We start from the raw sequence: 20317 nt of genomic DNA on the forward strand, positions 1-20317 counted from the left end.
TATTTTATTTTTTATATTTTTATTTTTTATTTTATGCTTTAATATTTCAGAGCTGAATGCAGCTGTGCAGATAGTTTTGCAAAGGAGTCACCAAACAGCTCTGCGGGAATTTCCAGATACTTGATCAGCAGTACACATTGCACGAGGTGGTGCCGGAGGGAGAACTGACTGTAGTCCCTGTTCTTCACTTTCCTTCCCACCCAACTAAGCACCACACTTATATCGGGTTTTCTGACTTTTTGCATCGTTTTAGAACTTGGGCTTGTGGGTTTCGAATATCAGCAGACTTTGTCCAAACGAGTTTGCCCTGGCAAAGAGAGTGAACAGGCAATAGAACCGGCCCAGTGCCCTGTCCTCGTCGGTGGGATAACAAGGACAAGACTTCGAGCACGTCCCTCTTCTCCCCCCCATCCCCTTCTCTGCTCTAATGACAAGAACATCTGATAATGACAAGAGCATCTGACATAATTTCTTGTAGACTCATAAAACAATGATAATTATAATTCTATGATAATGAGATGTCCTATTAATACATTATTTTCTCTGTGTAATGTTGGAGACTAGATCTGAACAAAGCTTTTTAATTATTATTATAATACAGCTTTCTCTCTGTAGGAGGGATATAATAGTAATTCCCCACTGTGAGATGTATGGATGATGATACAAAGTACCATATGCAATTTGGATATTATCATTCTACTAAATCTCAAGCCCTTCTTTTTTCTTCATGAAAGCTATATGGCATGAAGTAAATTGGGTAGCGGCATAAAAAGAAACATGCAGCTTGCTTAGTATATCTGAACTTCAGAAAACTCCTTAATTCTTCCACTTCCTAGTGCATTTGGCTGGTTTTGCTTGTGCTGCTTTGGTAACGGTGAGAAGAGCCTTCGATATTTGCAGGTCAGGGAGGAGAAAAACAGCGACTGAAATCAATACCTGAATGCTGAAGTCATGTGGACCAAACCACATGGCCAATTTTTTCTTTTCTTCATATAGCAGACGAGAAGGTCAAGTGGAACATCTCTCTTCTGCTTGCGAGGACAGAAATTGTTCCTGTGTCAGCAAAAATGAACATGCAAAGATGTCTCTGTTTAAACTTTGCTGATAGAAGCCTAAAACCATTTAAACCAGTACAGGAAGGAGCCACCTGGTGGGAGGCAACAGCTTCCAGCCCAGGCCCAGTTCAGCAGCCTTTCAACTGCTCTGGGTGATGGTGGTTGTAAGGGGGGACAGTTGGACCAGATGATCTTGGAGGTCTTTGCCAACCTTATCGATTCTACGATCTGCCAGTTTCTTTGGACTTTGAGGAGGGCTAGGCACAAGGAAGTGCTGAAACTGGGATTTTCTGGGGGCTGCCAGTTCCAAGCCAAGCTCACACTGTGCAATGTCATTGCTGGTGGCAGTGAGCAGCCCAGGCTTCAGTTCCCGCCGCTAAAACTTCTCCTTATGCCCCTGGGCGAGTCCCATGGCCTCGGCTGCCTGCAGGAAGGGGCAAGAAGGCCTGGAGGTGGCCAGACCCTTGCTGGAATCTGCCCGGTTTGTCTCCAGCTGGGCCCCAGCCTGTTTTTGTGGTGGGCTGGTGACCTGTCCTCCCAAAGACAGTGCCAGTGACTCATGGAGGACAAAATTATGCAAAGCTCCCAGAGTCAGCATCCTTTGCATTGGATATTTTAAAAATAAAGATGAATCAGCTGTGTCAGACTGGTCTGGGAGTTAACTCTCGGCCCTCCATCCCTGAAGAAAAAAAACCACCAACCAACCAACAATCCCCCCACCCCCAACCCGGCCGGTGTTTACAAGGGAACAGTTCCAACAGGGCCCAAGGGCCGAGGCAGGAGAAGCGGCGGGGGCTGCCCCCGGCCGGGCAGGGGTTAACGCCGAGCTGCGGCCCCGCAGCACTGGGGGGAGGCCGGGGGCAGGGCCGCCGTAGCGGGGCGGAGGAGGCGGCATCGCAGCGCGGCTCCGGCCTCCTCCGTCCCCCTTCTTCCCCCCGCCCGGTTTGCCGGGGGAAGGTTTGTGAGGGAGGCACGAGGCGCGGAGGCTGCTGCCGCCGCGAGCCGGGAGCCTCCTCCGGCCTCCCGGAGCGAGCCTGGGACTCGGAGCCGGGACGAGGGCAGCTCCCGGAGCACCCCCCCAGCGCCAGGAGCCCCCGGTGCCCGCGGTGCCCTTGCCCCGGTTCCCGGCAGGGGCAGCTCCCGGCGGAGCCCAGCGGCAGCGGGCGGCTGGCTTCTCCCCGTGAGGGGGAGCACGGAGCTCCCCTGGGGGCCGCGGGCAGCTGCAGGGCTCTGCCCATGACTAACGCGAAGGACCCGAAGAGAGCCATGGACTCCTCGCCGGCGACCTCCAGCCCTGCAGGCCCCGTCACCTTCTCGCAAGTTTTCGGGCAGCAGTGCCAGCTTATGGAAGCAGGTAAGGGAGGGACCGGGGGGGGGGAGTGGGATGAGCCCGGCTCCCAGCGCACCGCCTGCGGCTTGGCGATGCCCTTCGTCCCTTCCCTCCCCGGCCCCTTTCCCAGGTCCTTCCCCAAAGCTCGCTGTTTTCCCAAAGGACAGCGGGGATGAGCCCCGTTGCGGCTGTCCACCTGCTTCACCTCCTCCCTGAACCGGTTAAAAGTCTTGTGTCTGAGTGGGGTCATGCATTTGAGGCAAGGGTTGGGGTTATTGCGTGTTTTGGGTTAGCATGGAGCAGAACAAGGCGCTCTGAGCCTTACAGCGTCGTTAAGCTTCGGTGCGTACACGACACATACAGCAACTTTCAAAACGCAAACGTAGGAATTACTTCAAAATAACGTTGTAAGCTGGAGGTCAACTTGTTGTCTTGAATGGGGACTTGCTACACAAAGCTTCTCTAGGTGTGAGGTTCTCTGTTAGTTTTCAGTTTTGTGAAAGGCAAAGTATTTGGGTTTTTCCTTTTATGGCTTTTTGTGTAACTGCAGCACCTAAATTGTTCCACTTCCTAATTATTTTCATGTGTGTAACTTGTCATGGCTTTGCCTGATTATCTGTGCTTACACCTTTTAGTAATTAAAGAAGGAGTGTGTAGCCTGACTGCACCCACATCTTCCTTGGTGTTTTCCTTCAGTGGATCTGCACAGGTGCTATGAAGCACTGCTCTGCTAAGTGCTAGCATCCTCCTTCAAACTGAGCTCCCAAGATTAATGGATTGGCCTAATGACTTTGACGAGACTTGCTCTCTCTTCTTATCCCTGGGGACAAGAAGCTTAGAGAATGGATGTGTTTGTTTGCTCATGGCTGTGGAGAAAAGTTTGTGGTTCAGTGTTTTTTCTTTTTTTTTTATTGATACCTCAGCAACACTCACTATCAATTTCCAGTGCTCGCTTTGAGATGTGCTGGCTTATTCTTATTGCTGCGTTGGAGAAACACATTAGCTAAGATACATGCACCAAAATGTCCACTCTTTCTCTGCCCCTTTTTCTCTGTTTTTTCCCCAGCCAATTCTCTAACTACTCACATTTGGATTGTCGTGTTCATATTTGTGTAGTCAGAACAAAAATGTTTTACACTGGGGTTTTGCTGCAGATCTCAGTGTGACTTCTGTTGTGACTCTCATGGTACTTTCACAGGTCGAGTTAGGAAAGTGACTCGTTTGCTGATGACTGCTCAGTTTATCAAGCCTGTGATCATAGTGCTGCCTCCAAGGAAATGTCAGCAAGTTTTCCAAGAGGGTTTGGTATTCATCTTTCATGTTACAGGGTATGGAATCAGTCCCAACGCTGTGGATCCACTACGTTGAGTGCTATACATGGAAGAGACAAGTTAGAGAGCCCTGGTCCTGTGCAAGCAGTTTGTTTTCCACATGAGTAAGACCAACCAGCTGGGAAAGCACAGGTGGAAAATATTGTGGTGTTTGCTCTTCCTTTCCCTTTCTCACCAAGGCAGATGTCTGCAAATTTAGGGCCTTTGAATCCTCCCCAGTAACTCAACCACAAGGTTTTCTGTGGGATTGCTTTTGTAGAGGTATTGCTAGGGTACAAGGTGCAATGTGAGGTAAGGATGCTGCTGTGAATACCGCTGACATTCAGAGAGAAATGAGTAGGTAGCGTGTGTGTGATGTGACTATGTGAGCTTCGTATTTTCATGGCAACAGCAATATATACTCAGCATCCGTGAGAGCAGAACTTCAGTGGGTGTGTTTGAGAATAGGTCTGTGTCTACAGGACCTTGCACAATTTGTCTACCCCAGCTGTCACTGTCCTCTGGGGCTTTGATGTAGATGGGAAGGATGCCCTGAGGAAAAGGGAGAGGATGCAGGTGTGGGACACAAAGCTGGAGACACTCAGTTGTGCCTCTGAACAAATGACATTGAGGTAGAGCTGTGAAAGGGCCCTACATCATGTTGGGCTGTGCAAGTCCGTCAGAAACCATAAAACCAGGTCTTGCCCCAGCGATTCTTTTGCAACATCACTATCTGAGGAGCTATGCAGAGTCAAATTTTGACCTGTACAGTCCAGACTTCACAAGCAAGGCTTGTAGACACTCAGTACCACATTCCTGTTGTTAGTGGCATCTGTTTTTTTTAATAGCACTGCAATGTGCTTGAATGATAAAGGTCCTGGCCTTAATTAAATGTCAAACTATGTGCCTGGAGAAATGCTGAACTCTAAAGAAATCAGACTCGACAGCACAGCTTTCAGGTACCATCTGGAAAGATCTCATGTTTTCTACACATCTGCCTTTTTCACATTGCAAGTAAGCCAGAATGCTAGAACGGGAGCTCTGGCTTTTATTCCAGCGGGGGAAAGGAGGTGTGTGGGAACAAACAAAAACAAAAGAAAACACAAAGAAACACACAAAAATAAACAACAAAATCACAAAACCAACCCAGAACCAACACCTCTGAAGTTCATAGTCTACCTGAAAATGATCCGAGTCCAGCTGTTGGCTTCAGTAGGTTTCTGATCAAGGGTAGGAGACTTTGCCCAGAAGATTCCCAGATTTATCTGAAGATGTCACGTTTGTTAGCTGAAAAGAAATCAAGGGAGAAGCTTTTCCTCTCAGATAAAGTCCTCCCTGTATAAATGGGGATGCCTACTGCTTTTTGGGTGAGCAGGACGAGGCTGGAGAGTCGCAGTGAACTGAACCTCAGTTTCAGGGATTTTCTTCAAATGCTGTAAGAGAGAATTGCTCATTCTGCATGGAGATCTGGGAGTTCGGGGTGACAGGGACTCATTTCCTCCACAGCACCTGCAAGAAGAGCCTGCTTGCAGAACAACCCTTAGGTTTTGTGTAGCAGCCTCTGTCCTCAGGAAAACGAGAGCAGAGGATGGACACGTGGCCGAGCAGCCTGCCCTGTTGCACATCTCTTTCTTGCTGAATGCAGTGTATCGGTAACATGCTCTGAAAAACAAATATTTAACGTCTTCAAAGTTAACTTTTCTCCTGCCAGCTGCTTGTCTTTCCGTTTGATAGAAGACTTGAAAAGTTTTCTGTGCAGCTGATTCTGCATAATTTACTGATTATTCATGCATTGTGTTTGTAGATTTGCATAACACCCTAGGAAGTGCGATGGTAATGACAGTATTAGTCTAAAGAGTATGTTGTCATATGGGAGCCCTGCTCCGAAGCTGTTCTGCACTTTGCACAAGTCCTTGATCTTTATTTAACCTCTGGAGTGCTGTTTACTTTTACGTTGCATAGAAAATGAATTTTGGAAGGAGCCTTCTACTTTGGAACTGTACACTACTGCACTGCTGCCGCTTGCCGTCTATTTATCATGCCCCAATAAAAATTTGTTTGCTGGGGTGTGTTCCTTGCAATTACCTGGGCTTTTGTGTTTGCACTGAGCACAGGATATAGCGCAGGTAGAAAGGCTGTGGTTTTATAGCACGGCTGGCTTAACTCCCTGGTTTGGTTCACTGATACTGCTCTGGCTACCCAGGGCAGTAAATCCTTGCTGCCACGTGCATTAAATTTGCCTGATGCAGGAGAGAGCTTAGTGTCAGCTGGGGGCACAGTCACCTTTCAGGAGAGTGTAATTTCAAAAGAGGGATGGTAATTCCTATCCAGGATTGCTTGGTGAATAAGGTTTCCATTTTGTATGTGGGTTGCTTGCTTGGTTTTTCACCTGCTCCATCCGAACTACAGAGCCAGTGATTTCCAAAAACAGTAACTGGAGGCTGGCTTTATAACCCAGTGCTAAATCTTCCATTGCAGCTGGATGTCCTCTTCACCAGGCAATGCTGGGTGATGCTTCTTGATCGGAGCATGAATTTGCACCTCACTCTGGCACAGTTTCATGCTGTAAATTTTGTTCAAACAAAAATATGCTGTCAATAGAAGGCTGCAGTTTTTTTTTCCATTTGACAGTTTGATTAAAAAAAAATCTGAAAGATTTATAACCAGAACTACCAAACTTAAAAATGGGAGAGATGGTAACAATCTGAAGGGTATTGCACCCCCCCCCCCCCGTAATATTGAGTACAGGGAGTGAGACTCGATCTCAAGGAGAGCTGAGGGTTCCCCTGAGGAATTGAGCTTAGCAGAGAAACTGCTTTCTTTATACGTGGGCAAATTCCAAGCATCTTGTTCAGCAAAATGCAGTTTTCTGGACTTATCTCTGCATATTGTTCTCTGACTCACTGCTCCATTATGGTAATTGTCATTCTCCATCAATTCTTTGGCTCATGGATGCTGCTGATTTGTTAGGCTCTCAGGTTTTTTATACCTTGCCAGTTAATTTTCCATTGGTTGTGAAATAAGGAACTTGTTTCAAGATATGATCTGAATGAGCAAGAGGGCTTAAGTAACTGAGAAATCAGTTGGGTTTTAAGATGTTGCACTGAAACTTTTATGTATTATCTTGCAATTATATATATATTAGCCAATATGCATACTTTGCGTCCCGCTGATGGCTGCGCTACAAATCCACAAATCTCTACAAAGTCCTTTTTTAAAGAAAACTTCACTCATATAATTTCTGATTGAAAGTTTACATCAGACAACTGGGGAAGAATTTATAGAAAAAAATCTGTCCTTTACAAGATGTTGAAGGAAATCTCTGACCCTTTTAAATAAGGCTGGGGCCATGACAATTTACTGTTGTTTTTTTTTTTTGTCCTTTAATTTCTGCTGTATTTTTTTCTTGATTTAATTAATCACCAACTAACCAGGATCTGGTTTCAATCCTTTCACCTGGAGCCCAGGTGGTTGGGCTTGGCTTTTGTTCTTGTGGCAAGTTTCTGGTCCTGGGTGTCCCCAAGCTCCATGAGCTCAGGCTCCAGCACAGGAGCATCTGAGCACCTTGGGGCAGCTCTCCTTCCCTCTCGTGGGTGGCAAGAACACGGGCAGTGAGCATAAAACTTGCTTGGATCAGCTGGTTTAAGACCATGCCGAATCCGGGCTGGCAACGTGCTCTCTGGTACTTTGTACGTTAGGTTTCCTACGTGCATTAGTCGGTAATAAATTTTTCACGCTAACAGTTCTCTGCTTATACTGACCCAAGAGAAGATGCGTGTGTATAGCAATTAGACTTTGCTTCCGAGATGATTGCAGGAGGTCTTGCTTAATTTGTGTGCCACCGGCCAGCTCTATGCAGAAGCAGACTTCAGGGGTTTCGAGGCAAGAGCAGGTGTCAGGTGGATGAGGTGGGATGTGTTCAGTGAGCCCCATGAGCCTGGGTGATAGATTTGTGATGCTGGGGGCTGTTGGGCTGCTGGCCAGCCCCGGAGCAACCTGGACCAATGAATTATTTACTGCAGCCTTACCAAATTGCAGCCTGACTTTTATTTTGCTGAAATTTGATGGCAGGTGGTGGAAATGATGATTTTTTTTTTCCCCCCTCGTACTAAATCTGCCTGCCCTTGGAGGTTTCTCTTCCCTCGGGATGGAGAAAGGGAAGAGATGGTCCAGGTTTCTGTGCCCCAGCAGCTCTCTGGGCACAGCGGTGTCACGCCAAGTAGCAATCTTTGTGTCTATGTAGAAGGAGGTATTGCATTCATCAACCCCCAAATCCCATTTTTCTGAGATGACAAGAAATGCATCAAACTGCCCCAAATGTCCTTTGAGCCTTGCGCTTTGCGGGAGAACAAGATAATCTGCTTCTGTCCAGGGCCAGCTCCAGCACTAGCAGGAAAACCCATTTATTTCTCCCCCAAAAGCAATATGTAGAAAACTTCTTGGGGAGATGGCATGCTCCCACCTGAGCTGAACAGATTATGGGGCCACAGAAATGAAATGGTAAGATCACTAATATTTTTTTTTTGCTTTCTGCCCAATGGAATGAGCTGTTACTAGGGATTTAATAAGAAAAAAAGTGACAATTATCTGGTACACCCCAGGAGGAAAATAGCATTTTTTTTTTCCCCAAAAATGGGGATCTAGGTGCTCCCCTGTCCCCTGGAAATAGCTGCTCTGTAAAGCAGAAGAAAATACCAGAGGAGAAGAAAGGAAATACTGAAAATCTTTCTTAGAATAAATAAAATATAGATTGTTCCCTGTCACCTCAATGGAGGGACTCAATTATTGCAGCATCTGTGTGCTAATGGCTCACCAGCTGATTTACTCCTGATTAAATTAGGGGAAGTGTTCATTCCTGTTCTTGACAGACAAATTTGCTTTTGTCAATTAATGTTTGCAAGTAGCAAAGTGTAAAGATGTAATAATTCCTTCAGATTGAAAGCAGTCACCATGCTTTTATGATGCCAAAGTAATGAACTGAAAGCACGGGTATGATGAGACTTGCAACTACAACCGTGAATTGGTTTTCTTTCTTTCTTTTGGGGTCTCTGAGGCAATTTTAATGGCCAACCATTGGAAAAAAAAAAAAAAGAGTGGAATGAGAGACATTGCACAAGGTGCTTGATTTGAGCCCTCACCGTAGCTTTCAGTTATGGAAGGTGCCGGCATCGTACTTTATCACGTTAATGTGATGGCTGCAATCATGAAATTAAAAACGTTTGAGCCTTTCCAAAGCAAAACATTCCTGCTGAGCCAAAATGAAATACTCTTGGAACATATTTATGTTATCCTGATTTGTGAATGAGATAAAATATTTAAGTGGTATGAGCTGGGGAAGCTACGTTTCAACGCTGTTAATTTTGGGAACAAAGGTGTGGTGCCATCAAACCTTCTTGTAATGAAGAAATGGGTTAGCATGCAGAAACTGATGGTTTTCCTGCATAGGAATCGAAGAAAAAGAAAACGTAGCTGTGCCCCAAGAGTCACAACAAGAAGGTTGCAGACGAGGAGTATCTTATCAGCTATGCATCTGGCTATTTCTGCAATCCTGGCATGTAAGGCTCGAGCCAAAAAGCACTTCTGAACGGTGCAAAACAGCTCGAGCTGGTGACCTTGGAGCAAATTGCCGAGAGCCCTGCCTGTGGTGCAGCTCGCTCAGCCCGGTACCAGCTCTGCACCGGTGTTGCTCTGCCCGTCTGGCTGCGCTACTGCTGTGCTGAGGGTAAGTTCTAGAGCATCCCCTTGGTTTGTTTTTCTGCTGTTCCTGTCTTCCCTGACTGCTGGATGCAGTTTGTAGGGACAGGAGTCCTTGTTGCTGTCATCTGCAGCGTGGTGGGTTGTATTCTGTGTGCACACTAATTGCACTGCAATTACAGCACTCATATAAGTGGTTAAAAAAGTAAATAAATTAAATTTTGTAAAGTTCAGAATGTTTCTGTAAAGACTTGATAAAACAAAAGGCATCAGCTCTTAGCATAGCCACAACTCACAGCAAAATGAAACTTTGTTCTCCCTGCAGCATCCTTCTGCATGGATAAAAATAGTTCATGCCCTCATCTGAGCTGTTCAAGTTATTTTACAGCGGTGCTTATTATTAGCTTGGTTTTGCAAACACCAAAACAAAGGCACAGCATGCTTCGGTGACTCTGCAAGATTAAACAGCTCAGGTTTGCCAAAAATAGCAGCGAGGGTTGCAGGCTGAGGGTGCAGGGATGCTGGCACCGCCAGGAAGCGGGAAGCAGGGAGAGGACAGCGCAAAAGCTTGCAAAGCCATGGCCAGTCCTGGGATCTCCCAGATTAATGGGCTCTGCTTTGCTGTGTGGCTGGTGAGGGGAAAGGAAAATGGACGGCTCTGCCCTTCCTCCAGCCTGCAGAACTCATGGGAATTATTCCCTGTTCATGTGCTGCTCCTTGTTCGGTCCGTGACTCTTGTGGATGCCATTTGCTGTTTCTTGCTGCCTACCGCGAAGCCAGTTACGTGATGTCTGTAATGCTTGATCCAAACCCATCCATGTCTGGGGAATTAGGACAACAGCGGTGTTTGAGCTGTGTTTGCCTGGGCTCAGGAAGGCAGGACAAATCCTGTGCACTCCGACAGCCCTGCTAACATCTCCCAAAGCAGTAGCTGTCAGCCCCTTGTCATGATTGCCCCAGCACCTCCAGGGTCCCTTCTTTTCATTCGTCCTTGTTTCTCTTCCAGTATTTAAGGCTTCCTTGACAAAGGTCTGACACGAAGGGCTCGATGCTTTCCTGGGTGAGCTTTGTGGGGAGGTGCAGCATTGTGCACGAGTGCCTCAGTGCTCTTAAACGAACTGGAAACATTAAGAGCAACTTGGCTGTGGCATCACAGAGCTCTGCATGGGTTAATTCACGCTCTGCACCCTCAGTTCCCAGCTGCTGGAGCGCTGACTGCCTCTGCTCAGCCGTTTGCCAGGTTCACCCTCCAAGGGAGCTGCAGTTTGTTTGCAGAGTCTTCATCACGCTGCTGGTCCCACCTTGGGGGTGACAGCCTGCCCAGGAGCTTTGCGGAGCTTCCAGTGACCAAAGTTCTGGAAGAAACGTAGAGCTTATTTATTTATTTTAATTTATTTATTTCTTTTAGCTGTAGACCTCAGTATTCAGCTTGGAGAATGTATTTCCTATTGCAGACGGAGTTTCTGAGGCTTAGCTATCTGTTTGGCGAGTGTGTTAACATGCTGATAACATGCTGATGTGAAAACTGATGAGCCCTCATTGCAAACCCCCGTGGGTTTGGCTGGGCTGCAGGTGTGGGCAGCCCCAATGCAGTTAGTTGTTGGTGCCTTTAAAAAAAAGAAAGTAGGAAAAAGACATCTTAGGTTTGGATTCATGTTCCTAAGCTTCCTCTGTAAATAGATGGAGTTTATGAATAAAAGTTGAGATTTTCATGCTATTTTTTTATCCAAGAACTAGGGCTTTAGTAAATACTTAGTAAGTAGAGCAAATATTATAAACGTCAGCCACCTGGGTTGATAAGCTTGGACTTGCTTTCAGTAAGGAGTGAACTGCTTCTCCTTCTGCAGGTACAGAAAGGCTGCTTATCTCCAAGGCAAACTGTAAATGAACTATAAGGGCAATTTAACATTCACGATTGCTTAAATTGGATTGACTCCTGTAAAGAGTAATACAAATCTAGGAACACCAGAAAAGGCATTTCATATGTTAGATTTTTCTGGATTTTGAGTTAAAATGTGATATTCCTTAGAACCAGAAGTGACCAAAAGGAGTGCTGTTGTTTTGGTGGTCTTTCTCCCATTTAAATATCTATTTGTTCACCAAGAATATATGGAAAAAGGTAAACACCTTTAATTAAAAAAAATTAAAATGCAAATGATATTCTCAAGATGCTCATTGTACTATTGATGTTCAGCATTTTGTTATACTCCGTGTACGTCTAGAAGTCAGGCACCCATGCTTCAAAATTTGCCAGCAATTAGGCGTGCATTTACCCTTACCCATCCAAAACCACAAATGCGGGTTGGAGCTGCTGCTTTGCCTTGTAAGTAGTACGTGTCTTTTTTTTGTGTGTGCGTGTTTTTTTCTTTTTCTTCCATTTTATCTTTTAGAGCTCAGTTACCCAGTGATGCCCTGGTGCTGTTGGATGGCTCTCCAGGAAAGTTATAGTTTCCCTGTGGAAGGAGGGATTTTGTTGTACTTGACCTTCAGTGGGCTTGACCGTATTTCCCTTGGTCTGCTGCTTTCATTCTTGTTGGTTGAATTGGGGAATCCCAGATTAAGAGCAATGCTTTTTTTTTCTTCTTTGCCTTTGGGAGTGCATCCTGTAATAGGTTAAAATGATTAATGAGGAAGTGTGATGGTAATCATTTCTTCTAAGAAAGGCCGAGAGGAAATTGCTAGGCTTTGATAGCCATGCCTGTGATTTTAAGCAGGGATTACTGGTATTTTGGCTTGTCTGTTATCTTTTCTTTTGTTGGGCATTTTTTTACAGCTGCCAGTCCGTGGCAAAATCTGCTTTTGCAAGTCTCAGCGCTGGGTCAGTAAGCTAATGATGGAAGGGATTTCCTCAGGGCTCTGCTCTATAGGCTTTGGTCGTTTTAAATGAACAAGAATCCTAATCTGGCTAATGCTGCTTTTGCTTAACTTTGTACGGTTCTCCATTTCCACAGTGCCTGGGAAGAGGCCAGGAGAGGGAGGCAGAGTACGCTGCAAGGTAGAGCTTGCTTACTCTGAGCCGATTTTGTCTGTGGTCTACAGATGCAAAAATGTTCCTGCTGCATCAAAAAAAAAAACAAAAAAAACAATGCTGGGGTTTTTCTATGCTTTCTGTAATCTCTCTGCCACTGCTAGTCTCCGGAAGGCCAAATTCCCACCGCTGGGAGCTCGGGGCTGCCCCTGGACCTGGGAACTCAATGGGGCACGCAAAACGAGCCCAGCAGGTCCATGGCAAAAACCTAAATCCGCAAGATGCTAGCTGTGTCAGGTTAGCTAATCTGTACAGATTTGGGTTCATTTCAGGTTAATTAGGGTAATTTAAAGTGATTTAATTGCTATCAGCAACATTTAGTTTATCAAATAGGCCAAATTTGGTATAAACGTGTCCTGAGAATTTGAAGCTGAAGAAGTGTTCTGTTGTATGAGGTCGGTGCTGGAGATTTCACCTGCAGTAAAAAGAAAAATTGGGGAAAAAATTGGAAATCAAAATCAGAGCTTTGGTGTCCTATGATTCATGTCTTGCAGAAACTTTTGTTTTGCTGTTTTTTTTCTTTTTGGCCCTTGCTTTCAATTCCAGTAATTACTTATTCTTTTTGTTTTGGTTCATATTTATCTTTCTAATCAGGGTCTCAGTAGAACTGGGCAGGGCGAAAGCTCTGAACCTGGCAGCAGGCATCCCCATCTCAGCTCTTCTCAGTTTTTAATTTAATTCATATGTGTCACATCAAGTGCCTCACATTTCTGGGTATCAGTCCACGTTAAAATTCATCAGGAGGGTGTGTGTTTGTCTGTTTTTAATGTACCTGCACCCTGTGTATGAGTTTTATTGGAGGCCTGAGGCAATCTTGGAAATTCTTCTGGGCTGCAGCAAGGTGACTTAACTCAGCGTAATATTACAATGGATGGTCCTGAGGTGACCTGGGGTCTGTGCACTGTGCTGACTGCAGGGTTCTGCCTGGTGCGTGTTTTGGGTTGAGGCTGGGACAAGGGTGATGGAGGGAATGACAAAGGGCTTTGTGTTGTGGGCAAGTATAATGCAGCACAAGGAAAATGGAATTGCTGCTCGGCGCTGCTTGCCGTACCCCAAGGCAGCGTGGAGTTACCCAGGTCAGAAATAACTCACCCTAAAACGATTATGTGATTGGAGCTTAGGGCGAGCTGCACACAGAATTTCTTGCCAGGGAAGAGGTTTTAGCCAAATAAAGTTCTTGCGAACAATTACTCTCATAATTCAGTGGTAATCCTGTTGGGGAATTGCTCTCAGTAACTCTTTTATTATTAATTAGCACAAATAACGTGAGGGATTAATAAATATTCCAGCACTTGATGAAATGTTGTTTGTTTATTCCCATTTTGCACGTGGCAAACCTGAGGCATGAAGGTTTAAATAAGCCAGCCATTGAGTGACGCAGCCAGGGACAGACAGCGAAATTATTTCAGCTGCTGTAACAGGCGGACTCACATTGATTCAATTGTATTTGTGATGGGAAAACGTAGCTAAGTGGTCCAGTTTGCTTTTCCAATAAAGTTAAAACATGAACAGATGGCTTTCCAGAGTTAGTTGTTAGAAGTTTCAAAAGGAATAGCTGAAGTAGCCCTCGACCCAAAATTACGTGCCACGTTTCACGCCCAAGAAAGTTAACTTTTTAGTATCTGTTCCTTATGGTGGTAGGTACAGAAATGCCGTTTGATTTTTCAGAACCGGCTGCCTGTCTCAGCCTGGGGACTTAGCACACTGATGGTTCCTCTGGAAACCTCTCTGATTCCTCCTTGCTGAAGTTTGCAGCTCCTCAGCCATCTCTGTGCTCTGTCTGTCCCTGCAGGCAGTGCTCAGGCCATTAGTTAGATGAGAAGCACCTTGAGGTTTTTTTTTTTTTTTTTTTTTTTTGCGTTCCCAGGCGTTGGGCTGGCAGGGACTTGCCTTGAACACTTGCAACGTGAGGAACCACTGCTTCAGCCCTTGCAGTCACAGTGAGCTGGGGCTCGGCATGCTTTACAGCACAGGCTGGCAGCGGGGGGCATCAGCCTGAGTGGTGGGCGCTGGGCGGCTGGCGCTGCTCGGACCCACTGATTTGTTTGTCAGCAGCATGCCTGAGGCTAGGCTAACCTTTCTCCATAAGCGGTCTGAGAATTAGAGATGACATTTCATGGTAGGAAATAAACTCCATCTGCCATTTTCTGCTTGCATTACCGTTTTCTCCCCCTTTGCAAGTCTAAACCATTAGCACTCTAATGCATCATCTAGACAATGATTTTCCGTGGCTTGACACTCTGCTCAGACCTCTCAATTCTTGTCACCGAGACATGACAACATTTTTATGGCACTCTTGCTAAGAACAGCTAATCCAGGTGCCGAGCAATTGAAGGGCCGATGTGATGAGGAGCAGTGCATGGTCCCCGGCTCCATCCCTGTCCCACCTTCCTGTACCACATCCCACTGTGGGAAGAGGATCTGGCACGGTAAGAACCAAAGAACAGAGTGCACAGGTGTGAGGAATGGTAGCCATCTCCTCGAAGTCACCCTAGTTACAGCCTCAAACCCATAATCTGCACTTCCCTGGGGGCTGCGATGCTTGTTGGGCTGATGGATGGCTCCTTTCATCCACTTTACAGCACGGAAAGAAGTGTGTCCGCTCTAAGACACTTCCCTTCGGGGTTTATTTTTGCATGTGTTGTGAAGTTTTTCTTCAAGTATGTGCTTGAAGTAGGAACCTTGTATCTATTATTTCCTTAAAGAAACAGAAATAAGTATAAAATGAAGAAGAAGCTGCTAGGGTTGTTGTGTTATAGTAAAGAGCAACGTGTCAGAAGGATAGCACTTGCCATATTTTCTAAGGCTGGCGTGGCAAATAAATGTATGAATAATTAAGTAAACTTATACATAATTAACTCAGTCTGTGGGCATATGACCAAATTGGAGAGACCTTTGGTCAAGACATATGCATTAGCCACTTGAATAAGTGGCAGATCTTTATGGAAGAGCAAGATTCCTTCCACAAGTATTAGCTGCTTTGCTTGCTGTATTTCCAGTGACCTTTAGCAGGTTTTCCTTTCTTAAATCCATTTTATGAACTCATAATGAACATATCTATTATTGTTTTGCTGCTTGTGTCTCACCCGTGCAGCTTATGATGTGTGGTGTGATTTATGTCTTTCTGTGCAATGCTTTAGGTTTCATTGTGTTACTGCATACAGCATCATTCCGTGTAGAAAATGAGGCTGTGAGCTGCAAAACTGTTGATGAATTTGAATATGTAAAGCTTACACGTGATTTGGGGAAAACTAAGGGCTACAAGACTTTTTTCCAGCTTTGTGCCTGAATTCTGTATTTGGCTTTAATAGCTTATGTTTTCATTCATATTAAACAAAAACAAACAACAAAGCAAAAAACTCCAACACCTTAAACAGATGTTGGATGAATCTAAGAGTTACTGCAGATGTATTTTGCTGTCTGTGAGACTGAGTTCTTGAGGAAGGATCCTTGAGGATCCTGAAAGTATTTTAGCAGATCTGGTTACCCTTTGCTACTTTGGTTTTAAGTGAGCAGTGAGGAGCGGTTGCTGCTGGAGCATCTCCTCTGTTGTTATGGGAACGTGAACAGTGGGGTGCCACGGAAGTCAGCAGCGATGGCATTTGTTGCATGATGTGTAAAATGAGATCTCTGGGAGGAATGGCTCTTTCCTCCTTAGAGGAATTTGCACTTTTGCTTTTGCAGCAATGCTCTGAAAACAAGCTGCCTGGAAATGAAGCAGCTTTTGGAGCAGTAAGCCGTGCCAGTAAAGATATGCGTCACGACTGCGCAGCATTTCCATGCAGCCTTCTGCCTGCTGGTGTCTGGCTGGTGTGGACACGTGTCCCCGTCCCTTTCGGTACTACTGCAGTAACTCAGAGCTGCTCGAGACACGGGAAACCCTTGCCTGCAGTTCTCCTGAAAGCCTTTTTAAAGTTTGTTGGATTATTGTGAGCTCCAGGTCCCGATGTGTTCGGTAGGGTCTGCAGTGCTGAGATGCACCCCTTTCATGCTGTAGTGCCAGCAGTTGTACAAGTACTTCGTGCCACCAAATCTGCATTTACAGCAGCATGTTCACTTAGCAGCATGAATAAAGCAGAAGTTGCAAAGACCTCCGTTACTTCTGCAGGCTACTTCAGTATACATTCATTTTAAGCCACCCGGGGTGTACATATGTGAGCAGGATAGTTCAAGAGCTTATTTGAGATGCTTTTTCCCTTCTTTAATGCAAGACAAAGCCTTCTGTAGTTTCACGCTCATGCGTGAAGTTCTGAGCTGCAGCAAAGTATTTCAGTTCATTACTTTTCCCTCCATTGTTCTTCCTAAAACATCTACAACACATAATATTGGAAATGCTTGAATGCGTAGCATGCAGAAACTTTGGCGCACTCTGCTTGGAAATTTAAGTGCAGTTTGCAAGTGTGAATCTAGATCCGACTTTATGCGTGCTGCACACGTGCACGCACACAGGTAGCGATGATGTTTCTAGTAGTCAGCATTTAAGTAATAATTTGCATACATAATTTATGAAATCCTTACAGCTTGGCGGTTTCTAAACAGTCTTAAAACTCATGTTTTAAAGAATAAAACCAGGAAATTTGAAGATGAGCTGGGAATCCTTAACGCTTCTGAAAACTACCTGCTCTTCCTATAGGCTCTCCAGCTGTAGCCCCTGGGTGTTAGTGAAGTCCACAGAAGAGTCCCACGGCACAGCTGTGGCCATAGGGGGAAAGGTTGTTGGACATGTCCCAGATTCCCAGTGGTGGTCAAGGAAAGATGTTGTCAAATGTGGATTTTTTTAATGCTGTTGCATACTTTCCCCCAAGCCACACATTTTGCCTTCCAAGTTTTTTTTGCTTTATTTGCCAGATCATTCCACATAATGACAATAAAAATTAATATATTTTTTTTAAATATGGTTTCAGGGTTACTATTGTTCACTCTTTCATTTTCCAGTTCCCAGCTCTTAGTTAACCAGGGATTAGAAGCTGCTGCTCATTTGAAGTTGGTGATACCACAGGGTCTCTAGCACGCTTGTGAAAGATGCAAGAATAAAAGAGAAAACCCAGCCCCACATTTCCAGTATTTCTAGACATTCTGGAAGGGGAAACTCTGCCAACTGAAGAAGTACAGATAACTTTAATTAATTTATTTTTTTTTAACCTGACCCAGAAGAAGAATTTCTATTTATTTCAGTCCTGTGTATCACTAGTAGAAACACACTGGGCATGCTCGTAGTAGTAGCCTTGCAACAGACATAGTTATTAAAAGGAATAAGAAAGATCTAGAATAATTGGCCATGACTCGTTTTCCAATCAAAAATGAGTGCTGTTCAGTCTAACCTTCCAGTCCTCCTGGAGGGACGTCACACTGGCACTCACGCCTTGGCTTCAGAAGGGAGCAAATGAGATGCGGGTTAATAAAAATCAGTAATGTAGCATTTTTAATAATTCATTTTGTCCTTTGCTGTCAAAGATGCAAATACCTGTTCCTTAAAAGCTTATCAGATGAAATCCCCTTCCTGTCAAGGAAACATATGGTAATGTAATCACAAAGGGGAGACTTTCTTCTATTGATTATTCTCTCCAGATATCACAGGAAAATTACAATTCCTGGTTGGAAATCTGATTGACTTGCATTTCTTTGGGAAGATGCAATGTTACCACACCGTGAGCTTGCTTCATTTTTTTTTTTTCCACAGATGAAAGCATTCTGACCATTAGGGTGTCACAGACAGTCTCATTTTGCTGACATGCTGATACGGTGGGCACAGATCTGGCCTCGTATGCGTGTGCATGCATTCCCCTTTTTCATTTCAGCAGCTAGCCTAGGAATTGCAGCATCTTACTTTGGCCTCTCGAAGTGCAGTTTTAAACCACAAAACTACATGAAAAGGCCCCTCCTTAGTCAAAAGTACTTTAACTGGAAGATTTGGTTGAGGTCTGCATGGTTTACTAACAGAAATTGCTTTCTTACTGTTGGTGCAACACAGGGAGCATGGCTATGGATGAGCAAGGGGGACTTCTTCTATTTTATCTGTTGCTATAATTTGAAAAAAAACAAAAACCCCCACCACAAACCAACAAAACCCTTGTCTGAGGAGCTCTGAGTGTGAGACCTTTCATTCTGATCTAAAAGTCAGAAAAGTATTTATGGGATAAATTATTTTATCTTGGAAACCTAGCGAGTTTTATCTGGAGGTTAGGGAGAATATATGCAAAAATGGCTATCGTAATTCTGGTTGTATTTCCAAACTTATCTATATGTTAAGGAGAGGCACTTGCATCTGTTATAAAATGCTCCTACACCTAAGCTGATAGGTTAGATGCAAAATAGAAAATCTTCCAGAAGAAGGTAAGAGTTTTTATTCTATTAATCCTTGAAAAATAACCAAACATTTCTTTCTGTATTTACGAGGTCATCCTTTAGATCGGAGGCTTGTGTGTGGGAGGCATTTATGCATTTTACAGAACACTTTGAGATCAGTGGAAATGAAAAGCGGTATAATTACCCTCTGGCCTTTTATCTGTCTGCAGTATCAATCTCTAGAGAGCGCAAGGATGGGGTAGAGAAGCATTCACGCTGGGGATAATCATAGCCATTAGATGAAACAATGCTGACTTAAACACAACTCTTTTTTTTTTTTTCAGTAAAACCTTGTTTCAGAGCCTGTGGTGGTCTGCCAGTGAAATCATGCAGCCTGAGGAACAGCCAAATAATGTCGCATGTAGGGAAGGACCTGTATATAGGCTGAACTGCCGAATATGCTAGTGAAGTCAAATTTAGTCAAAGTTGGTAAATCCCAAGGGCTGATATTACAGAACGTGGGGGGCACTGTGCACAAAGAATATGAACGTCTGCTTTAAGTGCAAAATCCAAGTCAGCCTTAATTACAAATTTGCGATCAATGCTGCTGTATTTTGTATGGGTTGGTGAATAATTAACAAGTGAGTGCAGCCTGAGGACGGAAATCTCCTTTTCAGACCGTGTGTTGAGGGAATGCTCATGCTGGTGCATTTTAAAAGAGGGGAAGGAAAGGGCGAAATCTGTAATACGACTGGAAGTTGAAGCGAAGTAACAGTTTTGGTGGGTAGTGAAATACAAGCCACTACGAGCCTCTCCTGCTTGCTTCGTCATCATTAGCATGAGCAGCAGCGGGACGATATTTGTGTTATCGCTTAGCTGTAATTTTGTGGGTAAAATGGGTGATTCTTCTTCTGCCTTATAAAAGGGTCTGCAAGCTTTCTTAAGTCAGACTTCATCAGGCTTAAAACACTATCCAAGGAAAACAAGCAGCTCTTTTACAGTGCATTTTATTTGCAGGAGTGCTGAGAGCTCTGCAACTACACCTGAGGTTACTTGCCCTGGAAATAATTTGGTGTTCAGTATAATGCAGAGTCCTCTGAAAACACTATTCTTGATAGTCTCAGACAATTGAGGTACTTTTCAAATATTTCCTAAAATAATGGCATTTTCTTTTAACCTCTCTCTCCATATACCTGAGTCCTGTAGGCAAAGTAGGATAATTATATTTTCCCATCTTATAGAAGCCTGGTGACAAAGTTAATGCTTTTTGCATCCATCTAATCTTTGTGCATACAACTTTGAGCTGCATAAAGAGAAAGCGTGGCTGTGGCACTATTTATCTTCTCATTCGTGACAGGTATGAAATCTTCATTTCTTGCATAAATGTTTTTACAGTCACATCCTTCTTCCTGGTGTGAGGATCCTGAAATCTGTGGGCTGTTGCGGAGTGCCTGGAGCAGGCGGATCCAAGCCTTTGACTTGGCTCCGAGGGTTCTCGCACGGGGCTCAGAGCTGGAGCACGCCCGTGTCCCAAAGCAGTAAAATATTTTGGTATTAAAGGATGCTCCTCCTCTTCCAAGATTTCTTCTTTTAGAGCTTCACTTGATCCTTCAAG

At 44.6% G+C, this 20317-nt stretch overlaps 1 protein-coding gene across 2 annotated transcripts in view; it reads left to right on the forward strand.

The window, feature by feature from the left end:
• The first annotated feature begins 719 nt into the window (after positions 1-719).
• Positions 720-20317, forward strand: part of KAZN (kazrin, periplakin interacting protein) — a 185272-nt gene continuing 165674 nt past the window's right edge. The window contains exon 1 of one of the 2 annotated variants that reach the window (XM_040533275.1): positions 720-2409. In XM_040533275.1, the coding sequence (XP_040389209.1) occupies positions 1683-2409 (727 nt within the window). In that variant the 5' untranslated portion in view covers positions 720-1682. The remainder of the gene's footprint in view (positions 2410-20317) is intronic. The other variant, XM_040533273.1, reaches the window with a different exon arrangement.

The sequence above is a fragment of the Cygnus olor genome, chromosome 21 (genome assembly GCF_009769625.2).
Source record: "Cygnus olor isolate bCygOlo1 chromosome 21, bCygOlo1.pri.v2, whole genome shotgun sequence".
In the NCBI taxonomy this organism is placed as follows: Eukaryota; Metazoa; Chordata; class Aves; order Anseriformes; family Anatidae; genus Cygnus; species Cygnus olor.